Genomic DNA, 27,199 nt, shown 5'->3' with positions numbered 1-27,199 from the left:
CCTGTCTTCCCAGCACCTGCTTTTTGTGCTATGATCTCTTGGGTATGACAGCCAGAGGCTAGGAAGTGCTATACAGGTGGACAGGAAATTCCCAGGACATCAAGGTTGAAGGGATGCCGGTAGTTCATTTCCACTGAAGGCCTGTTTTTCTTGGTCAAGGTCTGCAGGAGGTAGGTGGTAGGAGGCTTTGCATGATGGATGTTGCTGTTTCTCTGTTGCCTCAGGATGAGCCATGTCCAAGGTCTCTTTGAGGCCATGCCCATGGCCAATAATGGGATGGCTTGTTACAGTGTTGGGAAGTGTCAGGAATGGGTTTTTGGGGTGTGTGTGTGTGTGTGTGTGTGTGTGTGTGTGTGTGTGTGTGTGTGTGTGTGTGTGTGTGTGTAACCCCTTATGCCTAAGAAACCAATTGCTGTTTAGTCCTTGCATTGCAGGGGGCTACATGCACAGCTGCTGAACACTTGTAGGGTGAGTGTGAGCTGCTGGCCTGGTGTACTGGGATCTGGGCAGGGCAGAGAGAATTGCTTCTCATAGGTGCTAAGGGGCTGGCAGCAGCCACAGCGGGTCTCCAACTGTAGGGTGTCCGTATTGAAACTGCCAAGAAGCAGAGACCAACAGGGTCAGGATTGGCCCCCTCCCTCCAGGCCAGTCCCAAAGTAGAATGAGCACTGTAGCTGATTTGTAGGCCAGGCCCTCTGGAGCAAGCACCTGCTCATGGGCAAGGAAGGTGTGGCCAGAATGAACTGCCTAGACCAGTGGCTTTCAACATTCTTAATGCTGTGACCCTTTAGCACAGTTCTTTGTGTTGTGGCAATGCTCAACCATAAAACTATTTTCATTGTTACTTTAGAATTCTGCTTCAGTTATTAATCATAAGTAAATATTTGCATTTTCCAGTGTTCTAAGTTGATTCCGTGAAAGGGTCATTTGACCCCTCCCAAAGGCTGTGACCCATAGGTTGAGAACCACTGGCCTAGACCTCTGTTGGTCAGAGTAGATGTGGGAATTATTGAGAACTCAGCTCCTGGAAGGGTTCTGGTCCCAGCAGAAGGGAAGGTGTTTGTCAACAACTCACCTGACAGAGGAGGCACAGAAACCCTGGCAATGAGTTAGAGTTACATTTGCCACGCAGCCTTGGTAGGTAATCTGTCGCTCCTCTTCCTGCAAGCTGCAGGCTCCTGGAGATGGAGGCCCAAGAACAGGTCACTTTAGTCCCCACCTGGCTCTCTCCTCTATGTAGCTCTTTATCCCTTTAGTAGTCAAGGCTTTCTTAAAGAATCTGGCATTGAGTCAGCTAAGCCCAGGTAGCTCTGAGTCAGTCACCCATAGTCTCCAGTAAAGGTGTCTTAGGTCTGTTGGATGTATGGCATACTAGGGATCAAAGGAAGGTATTGAAGGAGAATGTCCATATTCCTCACAAAAGAACATGCACTATCTGAGAATAAGCAATGTTCCACTTGGGTTAAGGGTCACAGCAGAGAAAGCCTTTGTGAGTTCAAGGCCAGCCTGGTCTAAGGAGAGAATTCTAGGACAGCCAGAGAAACCCTATCTTGAAAAACCAAGATCAAAACAAAACAAAACAAAACAAAACGAAGAAACAGGTAAGATGGTTCAACAGGTAAAGGGTCTTGCTGCCAGACCTAATGACCTTTTGGTCCCTAGTACACACATGATGAGAGAACTGGCTCCTTCAAGTTTCTGTACAATACACACACACACACACACACACACACACACACACACACACACACACACACACACAGAGAGAGAGAGAGAGAGAGAGAGAGAGGGGGGGAAACTTAAAAATGATTTGTGGGCAGCAGATATGCTCTATTGTATGTATCTTCTCTCTCCTCTGCTTGTTTATTTCTGCCCTGCTTCTCCAAGAGGTTTGGGGAGGGTCTAGTGGACTTATGTTCCTCTTCTACAACACTGCTTGCTCTCCTCACATCCTGAGGCCATTTTCTCAGGAAACAGCCTGAACTTAAAGTGGCAGTCTATAACCATAAGACAGTAACTGATTGCTTACTCTGTGGGAACGTCCTGCACAAGGAGGCCTACAGGATGTGAGGGGAATCTGGCCCCAAGGTGGTGCCTTGAGAGGAACACAAGAGTATAGGCTGAGTTCATGTTCCTGTGCAGGTTGACATTGTGTAGGGATCACTGCCCTGTGAGGAGCCCTGGTTGCAGTAGTGTAGGAGCTATTAGAAACCGTGGGCAGCAAGAAGTGTACATACTGGTTTCCAGGTCTTGCCTGGCCTCCATCCCCACTTTTGCCTCCTGCATGTAACCTGGGATGAGCTGTGCCTGGACTAGGCACTGAGGTAGGTTGAGTTCCCAAACTCAAGGGCCCAGTCAGATCATACTTGCTGGCTTCCCAAGGGGCAGGTGTGGAGAGCTGCTTAGAGATGTCAGACCAAGGGAGGCAAATGGTCCTCAAGTGAGTGAGCCCCTTGCAGGAAACAGAAGCCCAAGAAGTTAAATGGGCCTGAAATGTATGGGGATCAAGTCCCTAAATCAGCCAGCCTGGGTGAACACAATAGTGTTCCTGAGAGGGGAAGAGAAAGAAATTTGTAGTTAGGTCAAGAAACACCCAAAAGAAGCCCCAGGACCAGGCTTTCATGGAGGCACCAAGGGAAAGTGGAAGGAAAATACTATACAGGAGAACCACACTCTGTAAAGAATTCTATGGAGTAACAGTTGGAACTAAGCAGGCTAGGGGCCAAGGACCCAGACAATGACACCACTTACCAGGATGGGTGGGTGGAGAGGAGATCAAGGAGCCCGGATGCGAGGGTGACACTGGGGTAGAATGTGAGGAGCTTCCAGTAGGAGGAGCTGGGCTGCTCAGGAGCACAGATGTGGGCAGTGGACTGGTACCAGGAGGCCTAGTGGTATGGTTGGTGTCTGGGGAACTTGGGAACACTGTCATGCCCATGGTTGAAGACAGTAACCCTGACGTAGAGGCTTGGGTAGTAAGGGAGGTAAAATGGGAGGTGGTGGACTTCGAGGAGGATGAAGAAAAGGAGGGCACGTGAGATGTGGTCTTGGAAGTGGACGGAAGGCTAACACTGGTGGTTGGCCTCCTAGGTGGGGTGGGAGTCATGTGGGTGGTGGGGAGAGCAGAGGCAGGAATGGATGAGGTGACAAGTGGGAAAACAGAGGAATTAACCGGAGTAGAGGCAGCAGTTCCTGACACAAAGGCAGGAACAGATGAAGCGTGCGATGATGTGGGTTTCGTGAAGAGTGGGGAATGGGACACTGAGCTGGGGGGAGGTGTATGCTGTGGAGTTGAACCTCCAGACATTGCAGTAGATGTGAGAGGCAAGGTCATGGAAGAAGATGGGAAAGCTGCTGAAGTATGAAGAACAGAGGAAGTGATAGCAGAGGTAGCAGGGAAGGAGGGAGGTGACGTCACAAACGGAGAATGAGGGATATTAGTGATAGAAACCACACTGGATGGAGAGATAGGTGGGGTGGAGGAGGTAGTTGGTGTAGATGAAAGGTAAGGGGAAAAGGTAGAGCTGTGGGGAATGAAGGGTGGACTCGACTCTGAGGGAGAAGTTTTGGCAGTTGTAAAGGAAGAGACAACTGCTGTAACAGCAATTGTCGTAGAAGTGATAGGTGGTACTGTTTTGGGGGAACTTGTACCCTTCAATGGGGTAGTCCTAAGAATGATGCTCAGTGGCATGGATGTAGAAGTTTGTGATGCTGTGTGTTGGCTGGTTAGACCGCTAAGTATCTCAGATGTTGTCAGAGGTGAGGTTGACAATGATGGCAGTGGTGTTGTCAAAGAGCTCTGAGGAGCAGATGGTGTTGGGTAGGTGGTGGTGGTCTGCTGGGATATTCCTGAGGGATATGTGGTGTGTGGTGTGCTAGAGACGGCAGCTGTGGGTGCAGAGTGTGTGGTATGTGGTGTATTGGCGCTGCTAGGTGTGCCGGAGGTGGTGTGCACCACAGGGGTCCCTGTTACACCCATAGTTGGTGTAGTGAAGATAGAGGTGGCTGGAACTGGTGTTGATTGGTAGGGGGTCAACAGGGAAGTTTGTGAATTGTGAGAAGTAGAGGTCCTGTCTGTGGAGAATGAGCTTTGGGTTTGGGTGATGGCACTGGTTGTGTAAGTGACGGGTAGTGACGTTTGTGGAGGCCTTGTGCCTTCCGTCGTGGTTGGAAGAGGCGTCCCTGGTGGTCTGGAGGTGGACACTGCTGATGATGTGTGTTGGCTGGTTTGCGTGCCAGGTATCACTGAACTTGGTGTCACAGAGGAGGTGGAAAATAGTGGCAGCTGTGTGGAGAGAGAGGTCTGAGGAACTGATGGGGGAGGCAAGTTGGAGGTGGTCTGCCTGGATGTTTCTGAGGGAAGACCTGTGGTGTGTGCTGTGCCGGAGACTGCAACTGTGGTTGAAGGGTGTGTGGAGTGTGGAGCGTGAGGACTGCTAGCTGTGCCTGAGGTGGTGTGGACCACAGGGGTCCCGCTTACAGCCATGGTGGGCCTAGTTGTGTCAGGCACAAGTGTGGATCGGTGGGAGGTCATAGAGGAGGTGTCTGGGAAGTGTGAAGTGGAGGTCCTGTCTGTGGAGAATGAGCTTTGGGTTTGGCTGATGGCACTGGTTGTGTAAATGACAGCAGTTGGTGTGTGTGGGGTCCCCGTGGCCTGGCTTGTGGTTTGTAGAATGGGGGTCTGTGGCGTGGATGTGGAAGTTGGTGATGCTGTGTGTTGGCTGGTAGGACCGCTAAGTATCTCAGATGTTGTCAGAGGTGAGGTTGACAATGATGGCAGTGGTGTTGTCAAAGAGTTCTGAGGAGCAGATGGTGTTGGGTAGGTGGTGGTGGTCTGCTGGGATATTCCTGAGGGATATGTGGTGTGTGGTGTGCTAGAGACGGCAGCTGTGGGTGCAGAGTGTGTGGTATGTGGTGTATTGGCGCTGCTAGGTGTGCCGGAGGTGGTGTGCACCACAGGGGTCCCTGTTACACCCATAGTTGGTGTAGTGAAGATAGAGGTGGCTGGAACTGGTGTTGATTGGTAGGGGGTCAACAGGGAAGTTTGTGAATTGTGAGAAGTAGAGGTCCTGTCTGTGGAGAATGAGCTTTGGGTTTGGGTGATGGCACTGGTTGTGTAAGTGACGGGTAGTGACGTTTGTGGAGGCCTTGTGCCTTCCGTCGTGGTTGGAAGAGGCGTCCCTGGTGGCCTGGAGGTGGACACTGCTGATGATGTGTGTTGGCTGGTTTGCGTGCCAGGTATCACTGAACTTGGTGTCACAGAGGAGGTGGAAAATAGTGGCAGCTGTGTGGAGAGAGAGGTCTGAGGAACTGATGGGGGAGGCAAGTTGGAGGTGGTCTGCCTGGATGTTTCTGAGGGAAGACCTGTGGTGTGTGCTGTGCCGGAGACTGCAACTGTGGTTGAAGGGTGTGTGGAGTGTGGAGCGTGAGGACTGCTAGCTGTGCCTGAGGTGGTGTGGACCACAGGGGTCCCGCTTACAGCCATGGTGGGCCTAGTTGTGTCAGGCACAAGTGTGGATCGGTGGGAGGTCATAGAGGAGGTGTCTGGGAAGTGTGAAGTGGAGGTCCTGTCTGTGGAGAATGAGCTTTGGGTTTGGCTGATGGCACTGGTTGTGTAAATGACAGCAGTTGGTGTGTGTGGGGTCCCCGTGGCCTGGCTTGTGGTTTGTAGAATGGGGGTCTGTGGCGTGGATGTGGAAGTTGGTGATGCTGTGTGTTGGCTGGTAGGACCGCTAAGTATCTCAGATGTTGTCAGAGGTGAGGTTGACAATGATGGCAGTGGTGTTGTCAAAGAGCTCTGAGGAGCAGATGGTGTTGGGTAGGTGGTGGTGGTCTGCTGGGATATTCCTGAGGGATATGTGGTGTGTGGTGTGCTAGAGACGGCAGCTGTGGGTGCAGAGTGTGTGGTATGTGGTGTATTGGCGCTGCTAGGTGTGCCGGAGGTGGTGTGCACCACAGGGGTCCCTGTTACACCCATAGTTGGTGTAGTGAAGATAGAGGTGGCTGGAACTGGTGTTGATTGGTAGGGGGTCAACAGGGAAGTTTGTGAATTGTGAGAAGTAGAGGTCCTGTCTGTGGAGAATGAGCTTTGGGTTTGGGTGATGGCACTGGTTGTGTAAGTGACGGGTAGTGACGTTTGTGGAGGCCTTGTGCCTTCCGTCGTGGTTGGAAGAGGCGTCCCTGGTGGCCTGGAGGTGGACACTGCTGATGATGTGTGTTGGCTGGTTTGCGTGCCAGGTATCACTGAACTTGGTGTCACAGAGGAGGTGGAAAATAGTGGCAGCTGTGTGGAGAGAGAGGTCTGAGGAACTGATGGGGGAGGCAAGTTGGAGGTGGTCTGCCTGGATGTTTCTGAGGGAAGACCTGTGGTGTGTGCTGTGCCGGAGACTGCAACTGTGGTTGAAGGGTGTGTGGAGTGTGGAGCGTGAGGACTGCTAGCTGTGCCTGAGGTGGTGTGGACCACAGGGGTCCCGCTTACAGCCATGGTGGGCCTAGTTGTGTCAGGCACAAGTGTGGATCGGTGGGAGGTCATAGAGGAGGTGTCTGGGAAGTGTGAAGTGGAGGTCCTGTCTGTGGAGAATGAGCTTTGGGTTTGGCTGATGGCACTGGTTGTGTAAATGACAGCAGTTGGTGTGTGTGGGGTCCCCGTGGCCTGGCTTGTGGTTTGTAGAATGGGGGTCTGTGGCGTGGATGTGGAAGTTGGTGATGCTGTGTGTTGGCTGGTAGGACCGCTAAGTATCTCAGATGTTGTCAGAGGTGAGGTTGACAATGATGGCAGTGGTGTTGTCAAAGAGTTCTGAGGAGCAGATGGTGTTGGGTAGGTGGTGGTGGTCTGCTGGGATATTCCTGAGGGATATGTGGTGTGTGGTGTGCTAGAGACGGCAGCTGTGGGTGCAGAGTGTGTGGTATGTGGTGTATTGGCGCTGCTAGGTGTGCCGGAGGTGGTGTGCACCACAGGGGTCCCTGTTACACCCATAGTTGGTGTAGTGAAGATAGAGGTGGCTGGAACTGGTGTTGATTGGTAGGGGGTCAACAGGGAAGTTTGTGAATTGTGAGAAGTAGAGGTCCTGTCTGTGGAGAATGAGCTTTGGGTTTGGGTGATGGCACTGGTTGTGTAAGTGACGGGTAGTGACGTTTGTGGAGGCCTTGTGCCTTCCGTCGTGGTTGGAAGAGGCGTCCCTGGTGGCCTGGAGGTGGACACTGCTGATGATGTGTGTTGGCTGGTTTGCGTGCCAGGTATCACTGAACTTGGTGTCACAGAGGAGGTGGAAAATAGTGGCAGCTGTGTGGAGAGAGAGGTCTGAGGAACTGATGGGGGAGGCAAGTTGGAGGTGGTCTGCCTGGATGTTTCTGAGGGAAGACCTGTGGTGTGTGCTGTGCCGGAGACTGCAACTGTGGTTGAAGGGTGTGTGGAGTGTGGAGCGTGAGGACTGCTAGCTGTGCCTGAGGTGGTGTGGACCACAGGGGTCCCGCTTACAGCCATGGTGGGCCTAGTTGTGTCAGGCACAAGTGTGGATCGGTGGGAGGTCATAGAGGAGGTGTCTGGGAAGTGTGAAGTGGAGGTCCTGTCTGTGGAGAATGAGCTTTGGGTTTGGCTGATGGCACTGGTTGTGTAAATGACAGCAGTTGGTGTGTGTGGGGTCCCCGTGGCCTGGCTTGTGGTTTGTAGAATGGGGGTCTGTGGCGTGGATGTGGAAGTTGGTGATGCTGTGTGTTGGCTGGTAGGACCGCTAAGTATCTCAGATGTTGTCAGAGGTGAGGTTGACAATGATGGCAGTGGTGTTGTCAAAGAGCTCTGAGGAGCAGATGGTGTTGGGTAGGTGGTGGTGGTCTGCTGGGATATTCCTGAGGGATATGTGGTGTGTGGTGTGCTAGAGACGGCAGCTGTGGGTGCAGAGTGTGTGGTATGTGGTGTATTGGCGCTGCTAGGTGTGCCGGAGGTGGTGTGCACCACAGGGGTCCCTGTTACACCCATAGTTGGTGTAGTGAAGATAGAGGTGGCTGGAACTGGTGTTGATTGGTAGGGGGTCAACAGGGAAGTTTGTGAATTGTGAGAAGTAGAGGTCCTGTCTGTGGAGAATGAGCTTTGGGTTTGGGTGATGGCACTGGTTGTGTAAGTGACGGGTAGTGACGTTTGTGGAGGCCTTGTGCCTTCCGTCGTGGTTGGAAGAGGCGTCCCTGGTGGCCTGGAGGTGGACACTGCTGATGATGTGTGTTGGCTGGTTTGCGTGCCAGGTATCACTGAACTTGGTGTCACAGAGGAGGTGGAAAATAGTGGCAGCTGTGTGGAGAGAGAGGTCTGAGGAACTGATGGGGGAGGCAAGTTGGAGGTGGTCTGCCTGGATGTTTCTGAGGGAAGACCTGTGGTGTGTGCTGTGCCGGAGACTGCAACTGTGGTTGAAGGGTGTGTGGAGTGTGGAGCGTGAGGACTGCTAGCTGTGCCTGAGGTGGTGTGGACCACAGGGGTCCCGCTTACAGCCATGGTGGGCCTAGTTGTGTCAGGCACAAGTGTGGATCGGTGGGAGGTCATAGAGGAGGTGTCTGGGAAGTGTGAAGTGGAGGTCCTGTCTGTGGAGAATGAGCTTTGGGTTTGGCTGATGGCACTGGTTGTGTAAATGACAGCAGTTGGTGTGTGTGGGGTCCCCGTGGCCTGGCTTGTGGTTTGTAGAATGGGGGTCTGTGGCGTGGATGTGGAAGTTGGTGATGCTGTGTGTTGGCTGGTAGGACCGCTAAGTATCTCAGATGTTGTCAGAGGTGAGGTTGACAATGATGGCAGTGGTGTTGTCAAAGAGTTCTGAGGAGCAGATGGTGTTGGGTAGGTGGTGGTGGTCTGCTGGGATATTCCTGAGGGATATGTGGTGTGTGGTGTGCTAGAGACGGCAGCTGTGGGTGCAGAGTGTGTGGTATGTGGTGTATTGGCGCTGCTAGGTGTGCCGGAGGTGGTGTGCACCACAGGGGTCCCTGTTACACCCATAGTTGGTGTAGTGAAGATAGAGGTGGCTGGAACTGGTGTTGATTGGTAGGGGGTCAACAGGGAAGTTTGTGAATTGTGAGAAGTAGAGGTCCTGTCTGTGGAGAATGAGCTTTGGGTTTGGGTGATGGCACTGGTTGTGTAAGTGACGGGTAGTGACGTTTGTGGAGGCCTTGTGCCTTCCGTCGTGGTTGGAAGAGGCGTCCCTGGTGGCCTGGAGGTGGACACTGCTGATGATGTGTGTTGGCTGGTTTGCGTGCCAGGTATCACTGAACTTGGTGTCACAGAGGAGGTGGAAAATAGTGGCAGCTGTGTGGAGAGAGAGGTCTGAGGAACTGATGGGGGAGGCAAGTTGGAGGTGGTCTGCCTGGATGTTTCTGAGGGAAGACCTGTGGTGTGTGCTGTGCCGGAGACTGCAACTGTGGTTGAAGGGTGTGTGGAGTGTGGAGCGTGAGGACTGCTAGCTGTGCCTGAGGTGGTGTGGACCACAGGGGTCCCGCTTACAGCCATGGTGGGCCTAGTTGTGTCAGGCACAAGTGTGGATCGGTGGGAGGTCATAGAGGAGGTGTCTGGGAAGTGTGAAGTGGAGGTCCTGTCTGTGGAGAATGAGCTTTGGGTTTGGCTGATGGCACTGGTTGTGTAAATGACAGCAGTTGGTGTGTGTGGGGTCCCCGTGGCCTGGCTTGTGGTTTGTAGAATGGGGGTCTGTGGCGTGGATGTGGAAGTTGGTGATGCTGTGTGTTGGCTGGTAGGACCGCTAAGTATCTCAGATGTTGTCAGAGGTGAGGTTGACAATGATGGCAGTGGTGTTGTCAAAGAGCTCTGAGGAGCAGATGGTGTTGGGTAGGTGGTGGTGGTCTGCTGGGATATTCCTGAGGGATATGTGGTGTGTGGTGTGCTAGAGACGGCAGCTGTGGGTGCAGAGTGTGTGGTATGTGGTGTATTGGCGCTGCTAGGTGTGCCGGAGGTGGTGTGCACCACAGGGGTCCCTGTTACACCCATAGTTGGTGTAGTGAAGATAGAGGTGGCTGGAACTGGTGTTGATTGGTAGGGGGTCAACAGGGAAGTTTGTGAATTGTGAGAAGTAGAGGTCCTGTCTGTGGAGAATGAGCTTTGGGTTTGGGTGATGGCACTGGTTGTGTAAGTGACGGGTAGTGACGTTTGTGGAGGCCTTGTGCCTTCCGTCGTGGTTGGAAGAGGCGTCCCTGGTGGCCTGGAGGTGGACACTGCTGATGATGTGTGTTGGCTGGTTTGCGTGCCAGGTATCACTGAACTTGGTGTCACAGAGGAGGTGGAAAATAGTGGCAGCTGTGTGGAGAGAGAGGTCTGAGGAACTGATGGGGGAGGCAAGTTGGAGGTGGTCTGCCTGGATGTTTCTGAGGGAAGACCTGTGGTGTGTGCTGTGCCGGAGACTGCAACTGTGGTTGAAGGGTGTGTGGAGTGTGGAGCGTGAGGACTGCTAGCTGTGCCTGAGGTGGTGTGGACCACAGGGGTCCCGCTTACAGCCATGGTGGGCCTAGTTGTGTCAGGCACAAGTGTGGATCGGTGGGAGGTCATAGAGGAGGTGTCTGGGAAGTGTGAAGTGGAGGTCCTGTCTGTGGAGAATGAGCTTTGGGTTTGGCTGATGGCACTGGTTGTGTAAATGACAGCAGTTGGTGTGTGTGGGGTCCCCGTGGCCTGGCTTGTGGTTTGTAGAATGGGGGTCTGTGGCGTGGATGTGGAAGTTGGTGATGCTGTGTGTTGGCTGGTAGGACCGCTAAGTATCTCAGATGTTGTCAGAGGTGAGGTTGACAATGATGGCAGTGGTGTTGTCAAAGAGTTCTGAGGAGCAGATGGTGTTGGGTAGGTGGTGGTGGTCTGCTGGGATATTCCTGAGGGATATGTGGTGTGTGGTGTGCTAGAGACGGCAGCTGTGGGTGCAGAGTGTGTGGTATGTGGTGTATTGGCGCTGCTAGGTGTGCCGGAGGTGGTGTGCACCACAGGGGTCCCTGTTACACCCATAGTTGGTGTAGTGAAGATAGAGGTGGCTGGAACTGGTGTTGATTGGTAGGGGGTCAACAGGGAAGTTTGTGAATTGTGAGAAGTAGAGGTCCTGTCTGTGGAGAATGAGCTTTGGGTTTGGGTGATGGCACTGGTTGTGTAAGTGACGGGTAGTGACGTTTGTGGAGGCCTTGTGCCTTCCGTCGTGGTTGGAAGAGGCGTCCCTGGTGGCCTGGAGGTGGACACTGCTGATGATGTGTGTTGGCTGGTTTGCGTGCCAGGTATCACTGAACTTGGTGTCACAGAGGAGGTGGAAAATAGTGGCAGCTGTGTGGAGAGAGAGGTCTGAGGAACTGATGGGGGAGGCAAGTTGGAGGTGGTCTGCCTGGATGTTTCTGAGGGAAGACCTGTGGTGTGTGCTGTGCCGGAGACTGCAACTGTGGTTGAAGGGTGTGTGGAGTGTGGAGCGTGAGGACTGCTAGCTGTGCCTGAGGTGGTGTGGACCACAGGGCTCCCAGTTATGTCTGTGGTGGACCTAATTGATAGGGTTGTAGCAGGATTTGGTGTGGATTGATGTCCTGTCATTGAGGAAGTTTCTGGAAAGTATGAAGTAGAGGTTTTTCCTGTGGAGAATAAGGTGTGCATTTTTTGTCTGCTTTTCAATCATGTTCGATTAATTGTAATTTTCAGTACCAACTCAAGCTTTTTGTTTCCTTGTTAATTTTACTACTTTGAACACCCCACCTCCACCTCCTTTTAACCTTCACCTGTGTTTCCTATAATCTGTATTGTTACTGGGCATCATGGTCTGTCCCTTTCCTCTTACTGCTAGGCTGCTCTGAGCTCTCATTGTCTCTCACTTCCTGATCTAATTATTTCCTGTTTCTGAGTTGATTATTCTGTTCTCAGGGCAGAGTTGAACTATTTGCTCTAGTACCCTGGCTTCCCATGGGTCTAGACTCACCTTGGCTGGTGGACATCCCAGGTCTTTCTGAGGTTATTGGTGTCACAGTGGTACTCTCTGTGAACTGAGCTGTGGTGTTTGTGGATGGGCTCAGGGAGGAGACTGTCGGCTTGGTTGTGGCTTGCGTCACCGGAAGCATTGAGGGTGTTGACTTTGGTATGGATGTAGGAGGCAACGGCGATGTCAGTGCTGTGGTAGCCACAGTAGTTTGAGGGAATTCTGTAGAGGAAATTCATGGTCATAGTCTCCTTTCCTACCTGCTTTTCCCAGATGCATTTTTGAGTCCCTGCTGTTCTCCTGCCTTCAAGATAGTCGTTATCTCTTCATAGTTTGATGAACACTAGTCTTGTCCCTTCCCCAGCCTTCAAGTCCATCTTGCTAGGATGGAATCATTTCAAGGGCAGAGACCACAGGCTCTTATAGTCCACTGGTCGTCCCTCTGCCCACAGTTGAGCTCTTTGCACTAATATTCCTTTCTGCTTGGTGTCCCAGCAGCATCTGGGACTGCTGCTGTGTGTGAGTAGGGCCTGCTTAGGATGGAGGCCCAGCAGATATCATACATATTCTAGTGGAAGTTTCAGACAGATTTGAATGGCCACACTGAGCGACCCTCTAACTTGAGTTGTAAGCTAGGTTTTCAGAAAAGTCTCCACCCTGCCTTTCATGCCCAGGGAATTCTGTGCTGAGACACTGTTGAGGCATATCTCATTGGAAGACGATGAGTGACTCCTCCCTACCCTATGGTTCTACTGTGCCCTCTCCTTTTTACCTCCTGAGGAGACTGTGGATTTCTTGGGGGTAGTCCAATCTGTTACTTCCTCAGTGGAGGATGGAGCTGAAGCTGGTGGTGTTGGAAGACCTGGCAAGTAGGAGGGGCCCACAGGTGTGGCTGCAGAGCTGGAGCTGCTGAACTCAGTGCTGGTAGGGGTTGCTGTGGTAGGCTGTGAACCTGTTGGGGGGCGGGTATGTGCTGTCATGAATGGGCAGGATCTGACTCTGGTGCCTCTTTGGGAAAAGACTGATCTGCCAGCTGAAGGGCATAAGGTACAAGGTGGCTCATGGACCTCTGAAGGCGGCATGGACTCCTGGTAGACTTACCTGTTGAGGCCCTGCTTCCTGCTCAGTCATACCTCAAGTGAGTCAAGTGGCCAGGGCCAATGGCTGGCCAGGAGCTAAGTTGTCTATGCTATTTGCCTTCTGACTTGGGACTGCAAGGTACTTTACCCATCCTCCCAGGACCCGGCAGGCACAGAGCCTGGGCTGGTGGGGTGGGGAGGACTGTCCATTGAGCTAGGGTGAGCCCTCAGCAGGCAGCCTTCATCCTGTGCTGCCAGATAGTAAGCAATCACCTGTGGTGGCCGGCGATGGTGTGGTAGTGGGTGATGCTGCAAGAGAAGGGAGTCAACAGGAATTGCTCTTGACTGTCCCATTGCTCCCCCAACTGTCCCTCTCCTTTCCAGCTTCCTTTCTTCCCTCCCTCGTCAGCCTGGCAGGGAGAGTAGGGGACCACCCAGGGTGCTATGGCAGGGTAATGTAGAGCTGGGTTCACAGGAAAATTCCCATTATGTACCCAGGTCACTTGACTGGCTTGTGGCACTCTGCTCTAAGATTGTGGCTCAGCAGTGGCTTCGATGTGGACCAGAGCAGAGGCCAAGGGGACCAGAATTGCATTTTTATTTCTGCTGTGTACTATGACACTATTGGAGCCTGTGTGTCAGTGTCCTGAGGGAAAGGATCTAGGAAGGAGTTCCTGGGGCTGGACCATCCGGAGGCCAGGGACCTGCTAGACTTACCACAGGGTACACAGGTCCCTTCTTTGTGGTCGAAGTACTCATTCTGGGAGCAGTTGTAGCAGCCTGGGGCAGAAAGGGTCCAGATCAGCACCCCTTTTCACACCCACGTGTCTCCCAGGACCGCCACCTCTCAACTCTGCTGTCCGCCACCTACTTCCTCCCACTCCACAGCTTCTGAAGTCACCCACTGGGCTCTAGAACTCTGCCCTGTGTGTCCTTGCTTTAGCTCTTGGCACGTGTGTCTTAACCGCCTTTTCATGTTTTTGATTTTGAGACATGTCACTATTTACCTCTGGCTGACCTGAGACTCACTATGTAGCACAGAATGGCTTTGAACTTATAGGAATTTGCCATTTGCCTGCCTCTTGAGTTCTGGGACTAAAGGTATGCACCTCCATGACTGGTCTAATTGCTGTTTTATTATTTTTTTTATGTGGAGACCCCTGTCTTTGTCCCAACTCCTGCCCCCTCTTCCACTCTGCCAGAGACTCTAGAGCAGCAGCAATCCATCTAGCTGTGCTGTTCCTATGGCCCCTGCCTTAACTTCCACTGGGGTAGGTTTGTCATCTGACAGCCTTTTGATTTCCCAGGCTAGAGAGCAGGGCTAGTTTGTGTGCCACCAGGTCCGTCCATAGTCAAGAACAAGGCCAAGAATTCAGGACACATTTGCTGAGTGTGTGAATGGATGAATGAGCACTGGTAGGGTAGGTGTGTGCTGAGTAATGGGTGGGTGAATGAATGCATGAGAGTGGATCTGTGTGTGAACGAATAAATGTGTTATGAATAGATGTGTGTATGAAAGAATAAATGAAAAAAACATATGAATAAATGAATGAACAAAAGCCGCGTGCGTGGCATGTGTATCCCTGTGCCCGATACCTTCAATGTTGGTGTCCAGGAAGCTCCCCAAGCTGCCAGGGCAGAGACAGGGCTGGTAGTGCCACGTGCAGTTGGCCTCCTGTGCATACTGGTATTGGTTCTCACCCACCAGTGTGTGGATGTTGTAGAAGTCACAGTAGACAGCTGAGAGGAAGGATGTGTGTTAGCTGGCATCAAGGCCTAAGTGCCAGTATGAAGGGTTTGGTTGCTCTTGGAGGCTGTCTCCTCTTGATGGGTCTGGGAAGGGAGAGCCTGGGGAACAGCTGGGGACCCAGGGTTGCTCTGCAGGGGTACAGCCTGGTGCCTGCCTAGAGAGAGGCTTCTGAGGTAGGTCCCTGGCTGGAGCAGATTTGGGCATGGGATGAGACACTCACGGCAGAAGTCTGGGGTCCTCCAGTCCACACACACCCCCTTGTCCAGACAGGCCTTGGCATAAGCAGCCACTGCATCGCACAGACACTCGCAGTCTCCGCCCATGTCGCACCCACAGGTATCACGCACGCAGGCCTCATAGTAGGGCAGGTGGTATACCTATGGAGTGGAGGGTCTCATGTTGCCATTTGGCTTGCTGTGCTGGCAAGGTGGAGTTAGACTTTGCTGCATCTGTCAATGGTTACCACCTTCCAGACATACATGCTGTTGGTGCTCAGTCAGCCCTGCCCTAGGATGTCTGTTAGAAACAACTCCTATTGGGACCAGGTTTGGCAACCTAAGGCTGGGTGTCTCTTGCTTACATACCAGATCCTCTTAGGGTCTCTATTCCCTTCTTAGGCTCTCCTGAACACCCAGATGACTCCTGGCTATAGGGCCTTTGCACTGGCTGGGGTAGCCCCGAGTCATTCTTACTGAGCACCAAGAATCAGGGCTGTACTAAAAACTCGTGAGTCCAGAAAAGCTCACCCCTGGCCCTTGCTAGTTCCCTTATGACTGAATATTTCTTCTCTGGGCCATGCATCCCAGAGCATCCAGCTGTCTGCCTGAGGTGACACTTTCCTCACTGTCTCGTCTGCTATGGTTTGCTAGTAGGCAGAGGTCTGGGCACTGCTTACCATCTCTAGCTTGTGGATGGCCCTGGCCTCAGGTGATGGGTATTCCCCTCTCCACACCTGATACCTCCAGCCAACTTGAGTCCCATGGTAGGACTGTGTCTGATGTCTCCATCTTGGAGGACAGGGCCTACCTTGCTGTGACAGGCGGCAAAGGTCTGGCTGTTGATAATGTTACATTTGCGCTCAGCCCAGGGGCGCCGGAAGGTATTTAGGCTACAGGGATCCACCACATAACTAGCATCTCCACACAGTGGACTTTCTTTCCATGAGTTCACAAACTCCAGTTCATTGGATGCCACGTATTTGCTGCGTGTCTCAAAGTCATCTTTCATGTTCCCATTGGAGTTGCCACACAAGCCACAGAGGGCATCCTGTGGGAGAAAATTGCTGGGGAACCATACAGGCTTCATGGTGGACCCCTCGCCCTGAGACCAGGTGGAACCATGGTTCACTGGCAAGCATGCGGTGAGTACCTGGGTCGCATGGCGGATCTTGATAGAGACACTCATGTGCTTGTTCCACACAAGTGTTAGGTTGAGTCTTCCGGGGATGCCTATGTCCAGGACAAGATTCAGGGGGCTGGGCTTCACCTGAAGGTGCACCAGGGCTTCCTCCCCACTGACTGTGTAGTTTCTGTCCGCCATTGTGATGGAAAGCCCCTGTGTGGAGAGGGCTGTCACCATTTGCTTTCTTTTCCTGCCCATCCCAGTACCTAGGCTGTCTGTGATTTGAATGGTTGGGGGGTGGAGATGTAAAATCCAATGTAATAAATTTTCATCTTTGTGAGGATCAGGAGTTCAAAGCCAGCCTAAACAGCATGATAAACTTGAGGCTAGCCTAGGCTACTTGAGACTTTGTCTCAAAACAATAAGGACAATGACAGAAGTGTAGGAGTATCTGCTTGGAGTCAGTTCTGGACAGAAGGTTCTAGACGTGGAAACAGATTCAGCTTCCTGGAGAGAGCTTTCTTTTCCTCCCACAAATGCTGTATATCCGTGTGGCCACTAGTTCTGAGGGTGTAACTACTCAGGTGGTCACCAATCTCTGGCTACCCCTTCCTGTCATACAAATGAGGAGGGATGGTGGGAGGACTATGCAGTAAGGTGGAGGCAGGGAGACCTGGGAACTGATGTTCAAAATACAGCCCTCTCCCACCCTTTGGGGCCCAGCCACTTACACCCAGGGTGATCTTGATGGCTCGGGAGCAGGTGACCCCTGACTTCCCACAGATGACGTTCTCTGTCAGGACCTTGAAGGTAGGCTGTGAGCTATTGCTACCACAGTCATCCTGTAAGAAAGGGTGTTGAGGAGTAGCCCTCATGGTCCCCACCCTGACTCCTTGCAGCCTTTGGCACTGGGCGCAGTGGTTACCGTGGCCAGAGTATACTCGCAGTTGCCATCAAACACAAAGCGCTGTCCATCAAAAGTTATGATGTGGCCTTCGCCATAGAGGACACAGGTAGATGGGCATTGTTCGTTAAGCTGGCAGGTCCACCTTCCTTGTGAGCAAGTGCTGGGGAGATGGAAGGGGAGGAGTGGGTAGAGGCAGTCTTTTAACACAAGGAGGTGGGCCAGAGGCCTGGGTCATGACCCTAGGATACCCTCCTCTGGGAGCCCCACCTTGGGGGACAACTTACTTTGGGAGTCCTTGCTTGCCCAGATGGCCCTCAGGATCTGGGTATTCAGGCTAAGGATGACCTACCAGGTTTTACAGTCAGTATGGAGCTCAGAACCACCAGGATAGGACATTCCTGCAAAGTCACATGGGCATTCCTCTGCAGGCACACACTGCCCTTCGCTGTTCTCATAGAGCCCCTTAGGACACGTACAGCCAGGCTCACATTTGGTGGGTACCTGGTGGAGAGACAGGGTTCTTAGCTTCTCAATAGTGTGCTCCCTGAGACTCCCCATGTCTTTCTGTTATGTCCAGCCTTCTCTGTCTCTGTCTCAGTCTGTCTCTGCCTGTTTCTGTCTCTGCCTGTCTCTGTCTCTGCCTGTCTCTGTCTCTCTGTCTCTGTCTCTCTCTCTCTGTGTGTGTGTGTGTGTGTGTGCGTGCGTGCGTGCGTGCGCGCGCGCGCGCGTGTGTGTGTGTATCAGACTGGGCTGCCACATATACAGGGACAGGTGGCCATAGTTCCCAAGGTGGGAACCAGTCCATGTCTTCACAGAATTGTATAGACAAGCACCCAGTCCTCCAGCTACCTAGCTGCCAATCAGCACTAGCTATTGAGACAGACACATGCCTAGAGGGACATTGTGGGTGCAGCGTGGCCCTCCCTGCCCTGCACTGGGCTCCTGCAGATTTGTGGAAACCCTCCTCACTGCTTACACAAGCAATTCCTGTGGCCAGCATCTGACATGTGGGGGCACACGCAGCCCCGAACTTGTCCTCTGATGACTGGCTGCAGGACTGGAAAGTCTTGGGCTCTGGGCAGGATGCTGAAGGTAGAGAGAAAACAGGTCAAGTGGACTGGGGGACACTAGGTGGTGGAGGGGCCTGCTGGACAGGGTCTCATGGCGAGCTCCTGGTATGCACTTACCCAAGAACATCTCTGCCTGCCGTGGGCAGCTCAGACGGCCATTGATGCAGTAGCTATAAGAAAGGGGCAGGGGCACATGAGCTTACAGGTATTCAGGGCCCCACCCTCATCAGGCATTGCCCAGCCCTGCCGTCCATACCATATGACCCCATTGATCATGGTTGACTGATCAGCCTGGACGAACTTGTTGCTGTCCAGCAGACAGGGGCACTGGGCCTTGTGCACACATTCTGCCTTGTGGTTCAAGTAGGTGCCCTCAGGACAGTTGCAGCCATCCACTGGCACAGCACTCGTGTGACACTCTGTCTCACGGTCCGACAGAGACAGGCAGGTTCGGTCACAGGCCTTGCTATCATAGCTGAATGTGCGATTGCCAGTGCAAGGCACAGCTGTGGGAAACTAGGGGTCAGGTTCTCAGGACAGGAAGTGGTGCAGAGAGGGTCTGAGGCTTGGGGATGTGATAACTAGCAGGCAGAGAAATGGCTAAGGCGAAGGCCCTAGAATTCCTCAAGATGACCACAGACAGGGGCTCTGTTGGGGTCCAGGCTCCCATTCGTCCTATGCCCACAGCCCTGCCCCTTCTGACCCCTCCACACCCTCTCACCACAGCCAGCACTCACTGCAATTGTCCACACTGTTCCTCCAGCCCAAGAGCAGGGTGCCTCGGGAGGAGCAGGCATGGGCATAGGCCCCCAGTGCAGAACAGATGTGAGGGAAGGTCTCCTCGTAGTTGCAGGCCTGGTACACACACCTCTGTGGGGAGGGCAGGACCCAGATGTCGAGAACTGCCTCTGCTGCCACCACTGCCCCTCATCTCTTCCTCAAATGCCCATTGGACCCACCTTGTAGAATGGCTGGGGGTTCACCACAGTGTGGCACTTCTCAAACACACTGCCCTTCCTCAGCAGCATGGAGCAGTGGGTCTCTGCACACACCTCTGGGGGACAACAGGTGCAGCTGTGGGTATCCTGTTCCTTCCCCATCCCAACAGGCTTAGGTGGCTGAGGGTGGGGGTGCAGGAGACTCACTATTGAGCTGGCTCATGGAGCAGGGGTCAGTTTCACGTTCTAGGGCAGCTGGACAGTTCCCTGCACGCCAGGAGTCCACGAAGAGTGAGGCAGTGCCTTCGTCAATGCCCATGCTGGTTGTGAATTCATCCGTTGTGTCCCCATTGAAATTGCCGCAGAGCCCTGAAGGGGCCGGGATGTGAGAGCAACTGAGTCTTGGCCTTCAGTTTCTCCATATCCCCTAAAGCTCTCTTCTCTCCAGCTATGCCCCTCTGATTAACCATCACTGTCCTCATGAGGCTGGGGTGTTCCCTGGTTGTGGAGAGCCAGTATAAGGCACTCCTGGGTCTCTTCTGCATCTAGCTGCAGCAGAGGAGACAAGTCATGCTGGCTCTGGGAGTGACCAGCAGGACAGTGGCTCACCTCTGGTCTTGCCTTTGAACCGGGGCCCGACTGTGATGTACACCTGGAAGATAGGCTGCAGCTGGACCACAAGTTCCAGTCCAAAAGTGGTAGCCATCTGGAGGTGGGTAGATGTCTGCCTGAAGATGGTGATGTTGTCTGCAAGATTTCAGGGCTAAGTAGGCTGTCCTTGCTGTCAAACCCCAAAGGCTCAGCAACACAGAATTCTCATTGCCGGCCCTAGAAAGACTTACGTGTCTTGTATGGCAGCAGCTTGGTGTCTCCATTGTTGGTGACCATTTCATCCTCTGAGATCACAATTTTGTCCTGGAGGGACAGAGGAGTGTGAGAAGGGAGTAAGAGAAGCAGGGGCCGGATGCTGGGTCTGCAGGTGGTTGGCCACAGCATGTGCCTGATTGAGGGTAGGTAGCCTTACCTTCTTGGACATGTAGATGATGGACACTAGGGAGGTCTCTGAGTGTGAGTAACCCGACTTTTCATACACAGCCATGAGGGTGCCTTCGTTGGGAAGCTGCGGGCTCTGGAGAGGTGAGTGAGTAAGTAGGTCTCAGGCATGGACAGACTCTCCCCCCCCCCCCAGCCCTAGGGCTCCTCCTACCTGGAGAAGAGTGTAGGTGCAGGTACCGTGGAAGCGGTAGGGTCTGGCGTCAAATGTGGTGACAAAGGAGCCACCTTCTAGGGAGCAGTGGCCAGGACATGGCTGCTCTGTGCACGTCCAACGGCCCATGGTACACTGGCTGCAGGTGGGCATTGGGGTAGTCCCCAGTGGATTGTGAGCCCCAAGGTAAGTAATACCCCTTCTCAGGTTCCATACCAGCGGAACTTCCTGTACTCTATACTTACCAGGTTTGGCAGGCTGTCCTTGTGATCTCCCCGGGGCCATAGACCACACCATTGAGCATACAGGGGCACTGGCTGACTGGCACACAGGAGTGGTTTCTGGATATATCATCAAGCAGTGTACCTGAGGGCATGAGCTCAGGTTGGATGGATGTTCCTTAGACAGCCTATCACTGTGGGAACCCCTCCTAGGTGGCTGTCCAGTGAGTCCCAGGCTCTGCCCCTCCCTCATCCAGGCCAGCCCCAGGAAGTTGCCTTGGATGGCTCAAAGCCCACCTCTCTTTAGTACCCTTGATCCCTCTTCCCCACTGCTCACTCTGCATGGAGTCCTGGGTTGACTGGAAGTTTTGGGGTAGGTAGATAAGGCCTGGACCCGGGACTCAGATATAGAATGTCTAGACCAAGCTGGGTCAGAGTGCGAGTGAGCTTTGGAGAAAGTGGGTGCTGGTAGACGTCCTCACCATGGGGGCAGAAGCAGCCGAAGGTGCAGAAGCTGGAGCAGCTGTGCTGTGGATTGGAGCACGTCTTGCCGCAGACCTCACCACACTCCCGGTACACCTGGTTGGCCGGGCACTGGCTCACAGCTGCAGGCAGCAGGCATAGGGTCTGGTAAGAAGATCCTGCCCACCTTCCTGAGTTCCCACTTCCTTTTTGCTTAGCTTCTCCCATACCCGAAGCTCCTTTCCCTTTCACCCTGCCTAGGACTCACGGCAGAGTGCAGGGGTTCTCCAGTTGCGGACAGGCCGGCCGGCCATGCTGCATCGACGGGAATACTCAGATAGTGTGGCACAGCTGCAATTTTGCTGGCCTGGCTGGGCACAATCAGCCATGTCTGCCTGGCAGCTCAGCACCAATGGCTCTTTAGGCACGTCACACCCAGGGGACACCAGGGTCAGTAGCTGGTTACAGATCTGGGCCTGAATAAAGAGCCGCTCAAAGTCATATGGGTTAAGCCACATCTTGTACCATACATACCCAAGGCTTGGGAGACTAGAAGTGGGGGTAGCATTGGCCCCAGAGACCCTTTACACAGCCCCTGCCCCTGTGTCAGCTACATTCTGTCCCTGAGTCCTGGGCCACCTCACATACGTATCTGGTCTTCAGGATGGTGGGGCTGGGGATGGCTTCATGGGCACAGATCTCACTGGGGTCATCTAACTTCTGGAGTGTGGCATACTTGTGAGGTTCCAGAAGTTTGCCTGGAGGCATAGGACAGAGATCAATCAGCATGTGGAACAGACTACAGATGGGCCTGGCTCTTGGCCACCAAACTCCAACCCAGCTTACCATCCTCGCTTAGAAATTCATTGTCTGCCTTCCCGTCGAAGTTCCCACACAGTCCACAAAGCTTTCCCATGTACTTCTTCTCCACCAGGACCTGCAGGGCAGCACTGTTAGTCCCTGTGGGGAATGCATAAAGGTTCCCCACCCAGGCTGGAAAGCACTTAGATTCTTGCTTCTAGGTTCCAGGTGTTCCCACCTCCCCTCCCTGCCCTCTCTGGGATGTGGGGTTCCTTTCCTGGTTGGATCCTCCTCCTTTTCAAATGGGGAAACTGAGCTGCTATCTAAGCTCAGATCCTCTTGGGTTGCTGGCCTACAGTCAGTGCTGTTCTGCCAGTCTGGGCTCCTGGGACTCACTCTGAGGAAGGCCCTTCCTGAATTCTGTTTGTCAGCTCATGGCTCTCACCAGAAGATGGTCATCTTGATCCCATATGGCAACTAACTCCATTTCCAACTGCTTGGCCACCAGCCGCACGCTCCGGCCATATGGTGTGATCTGGAGGCCATTGCTGGTGTAGGGCAGGCTGACAACCCTGTGGGTAAGGCAAGTCAGCAGCTGTCCCTTCTGCCTCTGACCCTGGCTGCCCTGCCCCATAGCTTACCCAATGTCCCTGACAGAGATGATTGCCTTGTTCACAGTGACCACAGAGGCCCCCAGTTCTATGATGATCCGGGAGATGTTCCCATCCCCATCTCTCCGCAACTGGATGCTAAAGGTGGGCAAGGCATCCCCACATGTGGACGTAAATACATAATTGCACATCCCTTTGAAATCATACTGATGGTGGTCAAAGGTGGAAAAATGGCCATCTCCCCACGTGGAGCACCAGCCCTTTTCTGGGGCTGCAAAGAAAATGAAACACTCCCAGTCCCGTGTCCAATGACCAGGCAGGGTGTGTCTGGGGCAGCCTGGCTCAGAAGCTGGGACCCTGGATAGCCCACCATAGCCCCAACCCCACATGGCCACCCATCTCTGGCCCAGGCTCTGCCTTCTGTCTAGGTCTTACAGGACTGCAGGCTATCCTCAGTGTTGGAATCTGTGGCATCTCCAGTCCAGGCACCTGTAATGCAGGAAGCTACAACTCAGCATCCCACCCAGGGACAGGCACCGAGGTCACAGTGCCCTGGGTGGGAACTCTAGGCGGGAGCCTGAGCTGTGGCTTTTATTGCTGGATCCTTCTTGTGGAAACCCCAAACCACAGCACTCCCAAGGCCTGCGTGCTATACATGGGTGTGGTCAAACAATATTGCGTGTGTGTGTGTGTGTGTGTGTGTGTGTATGTGTTGAGGGGTGGCCTCCTTCTTCCTGCACACTGGGGCCACTGGGCCTCTGGTAGATACTGCTGTCAACAGCAATGTGGTTGCTGATGCCTCTCACCTTTTTGTGGAGAGTCCTTCAGCTTCCAGGGACCTAGGCTGGCAAAGGAGGTGGTGTCCAGACCTGCATGGACAGGACCCATGGTTAGTGTTGTGACTGTCATCTCAACTTGTTCCACCCCACTGTCGTGCCTGATGGGTTTGTCTACTTCAACCCAAGGCTGCCCAAGTGTGCAGTCCCTATTTGTAGCAGCGTCCTGCTCTGGATCAGCACAAGCTTTCTGCAGTATGCTTAATTGAGTAGGTAGCAGGCTCTAAGGGAGGACAACTCCAGCCCAAGCCCTGGCATCTCTGCTCATTTTCCCACAGCATTCATTCATTCATTCATTCATTCATTCATTCATTCATTCATTCATATATTTGATCTTTGGCTTAGCTTGGCCGCATGAAGCTCCTGCTTGGTGCCTATCACCATGAGGTGCTGCAGGTCCACAGCACGGGACTTGTTCCTACAAGGTCCCAGGAAGATGGCACCCACTCATACAGCACACACATGCTGCAGAAGTGACCTGGAGTGATGAGGCTGAAGCAAGGAAGAGTAGTCAAAGGCTACTGTGCATTCTGGAATGGGAGGCAGCCTCTCTAAGGAAGTAGTGTTTGAACAGGGCCTAGGTCACTCTCTACTCTGGGGTGTGCTGGAGGGACATACTGTCTTGTGGAGGCCATCAGGGAGTGGAGTAGAACCAGCAGGACATCCCTGGGGAGCAAGTGCCATTCCGGGATGGGGGTATCTTGGGCATCGATGCCTGTCTGCCAGGATCACTCCCCATTCACTGCTCAGTTGAGGCAGGCTGCAGAGCTTAGCCGACAGAGAATCTAAATGTAGGAATGGACCTGCTCTGCACAGGCCTCATCTCCATGAAGCTCCTGGTAAGGATACAAGGCTGTGGGCCTGGGGTATGCTGAGAGGCAGCAACTTAGGAGAGCACAGAGGGCTGAGACAGATTTTGACTGTCTCCTGTGCTGGGCCACACCCAGTGTGTTCCTGATCTGGCTGCCCAGTCTCCCTGTGGGTCTATTCCAGAAACTACCTACTCCCCCGTCTGGTGCCCTGCACTTCATTTTCTTCCCCTTTTCCTCCTTGGCAGCCTCTCAGTAGTAGGCCCTTGGACTGTGGTAATCATTGCGAAAAAGCATCAGTCATGGTGACTGTCAGGCAGGGCTAGGCAGCCACAAGATGGCTGTACGAGGAAGGTCTCCTCTGGAGCTCCCAAGGCTGTAATGTTCTGACCCCTCTGCCAATGCCTTACTGGACACGCTTTCCACCCTGCTGACCAGCTCTGACCATCCTCTGGGATGCAGTTCTCCTCCTGGACCCTACCCTGAGCCCTCCTAAGTTTGGGATGTTGCTTCTAGCTGGGGAGTACAACTGCTCATATACACACCCTTGACCCAACAACAGTCCTCCTCTATTGAGGAAGGCATCTTCTGAACCAGTATAGCTTCAGGAGGGTCTCACATGGAGCAGTGAGGAAGGAAGGGGTTGCTTTCTTAGCCAAGAATCAAGTTCACATTAATGTGGTGACAGATGCCACAGCCTCACACCATCTCATGAGCTTTGGGCAAGATGCTCTCTTTCTCACTGCTGCCAGTCACAGAGTATGTGCACCTCTAAGTGACACCAAGAGCAGAGATGGACCAGCTGAGGGCTTTGTGTGGCTTATGCTAATGAGGAAGAACTACCATGGCATTTCTCTTATATTTTTGGTTGTGAGCCTACCCTTTAATGGCTGAGCTATCCCTCCAGCCCCTACCATGGCATTTCTGAGTTTTCCTTGGGACTTAGGGTCTAGCTCATGAGTCCTCCCTGGCAATGTAGTGAGGATCTGACAGGGGCAGAAGTGGGACTCTTACTGAGCCCCAGCCTGGTGCATGGCCACCCATCACCCGCCCTACTCCCCTCAGGATCTAGCAGGCAATGGGAATGGGAGATCAAAAGTAATGTCTAGGGAAGTCAGTAGTACCTGCCCCTGACCAACGATTCTTTTTTTTTTTTTTTTTTTTTTTTTTTTTGGTTTTTTGAGACAGGGAGGGTTTCTCTGTGTAGCTTTGGAGCCTATCCTGGCACTCGCTCTGGAGACCAGGCTGGCCTCAAACTCACAGAGATCTGCCTGCCTCTGCCTCCGGAGTGCTGGGATTAAAGGCGTGAGCCACCAACGCCCAGCTCTGACCAACGATTTTTAAGGGTGTGGAGAATGGGCCAGGTTCCCTGAGCAACACCCTCAGTAGCTCAAATTTCTGTATCTTCCAGACAGGATGGGGACACCGGGGGCTATCCCCCTCTATGAGGTGTGAATAGCACATGCTCAGGTCCTGGCCCATCTAGGTCCCATACCTGAGTCTGGCTCCATTGTCTCACTATTCTGTCTATTGTGCTCCTAAGGGGATCTTGTCCCATGTATGTGGCTCCGTCCTCTCATGAGTCTCCCCTCTCCCAGGCCCCAACCTGAGTCTGGCTGTCCTGGTTTTCTTCCAACTGGTCTCTAACTAGAGGCCCCTTTGAAGGTGTTCAGGAGACTACCAGCATCACTACCCCTTCTGCCTGGACCATCTATCTGTACCTGTGTTAACTGACTCCTCGGCCATGGCCCATGGTACTCTCATTCATAGAGTTTTCCTTCAGCTTGTTTGGTGGCCTTACCTGTCCTGGGTTAATCCCACTGGCTCAGGTGTCTCCTTCCCAGCTTCTGTAGCCTCAGGTCCCATCTGGCCTGTCTGACCTCATACTCTTCTACTTCTGCCCTCCCTTTAGGCTACACAGAAGTGATACTCAAACACTGCTGTCAGAGCAGCTCTATCCCTTCAGCCTCCCAACTCTGCAGCTCTCCTGAGCCTCTCCCATCAGCCCCCTCCTGTGACTTATTCCCCTATCCCTGGCTGTGGGCCCAAGGGACTAGGTTCCTGTCAGCACTGCCTCCTCTTCTTTCCAGGAATGCTGGGTAAGGGGCAAGACAGGGTCCCAATTGACCTGGTAAGACCTATGGGCATTGCTTTATGGTGTTCAGAGCTACCTTTGATGTGGACAGCTGGCCCTAGTTAATGGGGAGGCCATTGTTGAAGAGAGAAGCAGAGCAGCCTGGTGGGAGGGACATCATACTATTTCAAGTCTGAGACCTACCTAGCACCTTTGTCCCCAGGGCTGAGTGTATTTTGAGGTTGAGCTCTATATGGCTTATCCCCTAGGGAAGGTTCCTGACAGCTGGTGATTGGCATACAGAGCTGTGGGCTAGGGTAGCATAAGCTGTCTCCCCACATATACAGAAGGGGAAGTTGAGACCTGGAGCCAACCATACAGTTCTGTTAGTGAGTGAGGTCAGGAGTGATGGAGCCTGGATTCTGCCTGGGAACTTTGGCTTTAGCACCAAAGGAGCAACTCTGTTAGGGTAACACATTCCCCTGCCTCTACATACCTTAAAGACCCCTCAGCCAGAGCCAAGGAGGAGAGGGAAGAGTGCCAGGTCTGCCCTGTTGCTAGCCATTGTGTTCTGTTATCACCAAAACTGCTGAGACTATGCAAGAGGGAGCCCCATTTCAGGTGAGCATGTTCCTTTCCTGGCCATCACACCCAGCTCACAGGAGGTAAATGGGTTTGAGTAGTTTGCTGGGCCCCTTTTGCCTCCTACTCATCAGTGCCCGCATGGCAAGAGTCAATGAGGTGAGACAACCTGGGGACTGCCATGCGCAGGGACCTGTGGAGGGCATTGGGTACCCCCCTCCCCCTGGCATAGCCAGGCTGATGCCCACTCACCAGCATTGATTAGTGATCCCCCGAAGAGCAGCAACAGCAGCAGCTGCTGAACCCTGAGCATGGTGGCACTCCTGGAGCAGAGAGGCAGCCACCAGCCCTGGTCTACTGCTGGGCGCTTAGGCAGTCTTGCTGCTGCCTCTGCTGCAACTTGAGTGTCTAGCTCTCCGAAGCATATATAGGGGTGGTGTGCCCTTCCCCTGCCGCACCCACGTGTGCCCCATACTCCAGGCCTGTGATCACCACCGCCTGCTGGGCACAGCGGTGGCCAAACAGGATATGGGGTTCCGCTTTATCAGGGCTCAGACTTCTTTGGAAAATTCTGCAGTGGCTGAGGCCCCATTATCTTT

General features: G+C 53.3%; 1 protein-coding gene across 1 annotated transcript; it reads right to left on the bottom strand.

Moving 5' to 3' along the window:
• Positions 1 to 416: 416 nt before the first annotated feature.
• Positions 417 to 26,913, bottom strand: Muc6 (mucin 6, oligomeric mucus/gel-forming). The gene is given in 40 exon segments (XM_035442098.1): positions 417 to 594; positions 1,076 to 1,178; positions 2,752 to 3,317; positions 4,521 to 5,310; positions 5,797 to 6,444; positions 6,937 to 7,443; positions 7,936 to 8,442; positions 8,935 to 9,540; positions 10,246 to 10,440; positions 10,933 to 11,238; positions 11,874 to 12,134; positions 12,685 to 12,864; positions 13,265 to 13,300; positions 13,709 to 13,771; positions 14,588 to 14,731; positions 14,962 to 15,118; positions 15,768 to 16,007; positions 16,110 to 16,295; positions 16,814 to 16,924; positions 17,008 to 17,149; positions 17,339 to 17,490; positions 17,966 to 18,075; positions 18,177 to 18,229; positions 18,316 to 18,565; positions 18,797 to 18,929; positions 19,019 to 19,113; positions 19,205 to 19,366; positions 19,607 to 19,744; positions 19,840 to 19,912; positions 20,022 to 20,126; positions 20,205 to 20,343; positions 20,450 to 20,570; positions 20,908 to 21,030; positions 21,156 to 21,363; positions 21,536 to 21,645; positions 21,734 to 21,944; positions 22,134 to 22,260; positions 22,330 to 22,570; positions 22,735 to 22,788; positions 26,853 to 26,913. Coding segments are annotated over 40 exon segments (8,592 nt in total).
• Between the last annotated feature and the right edge of the window lie 286 nt (positions 26,914 to 27,199).

This window comes from Cricetulus griseus, chromosome 3 (genome assembly GCF_003668045.3).
Source record: "Cricetulus griseus strain 17A/GY chromosome 3, alternate assembly CriGri-PICRH-1.0, whole genome shotgun sequence".
Classification (NCBI taxonomy): domain Eukaryota; kingdom Metazoa; phylum Chordata; class Mammalia; order Rodentia; family Cricetidae; genus Cricetulus; species Cricetulus griseus.
This window is presented reverse-complemented; position numbering and strand designations above follow the sequence as displayed.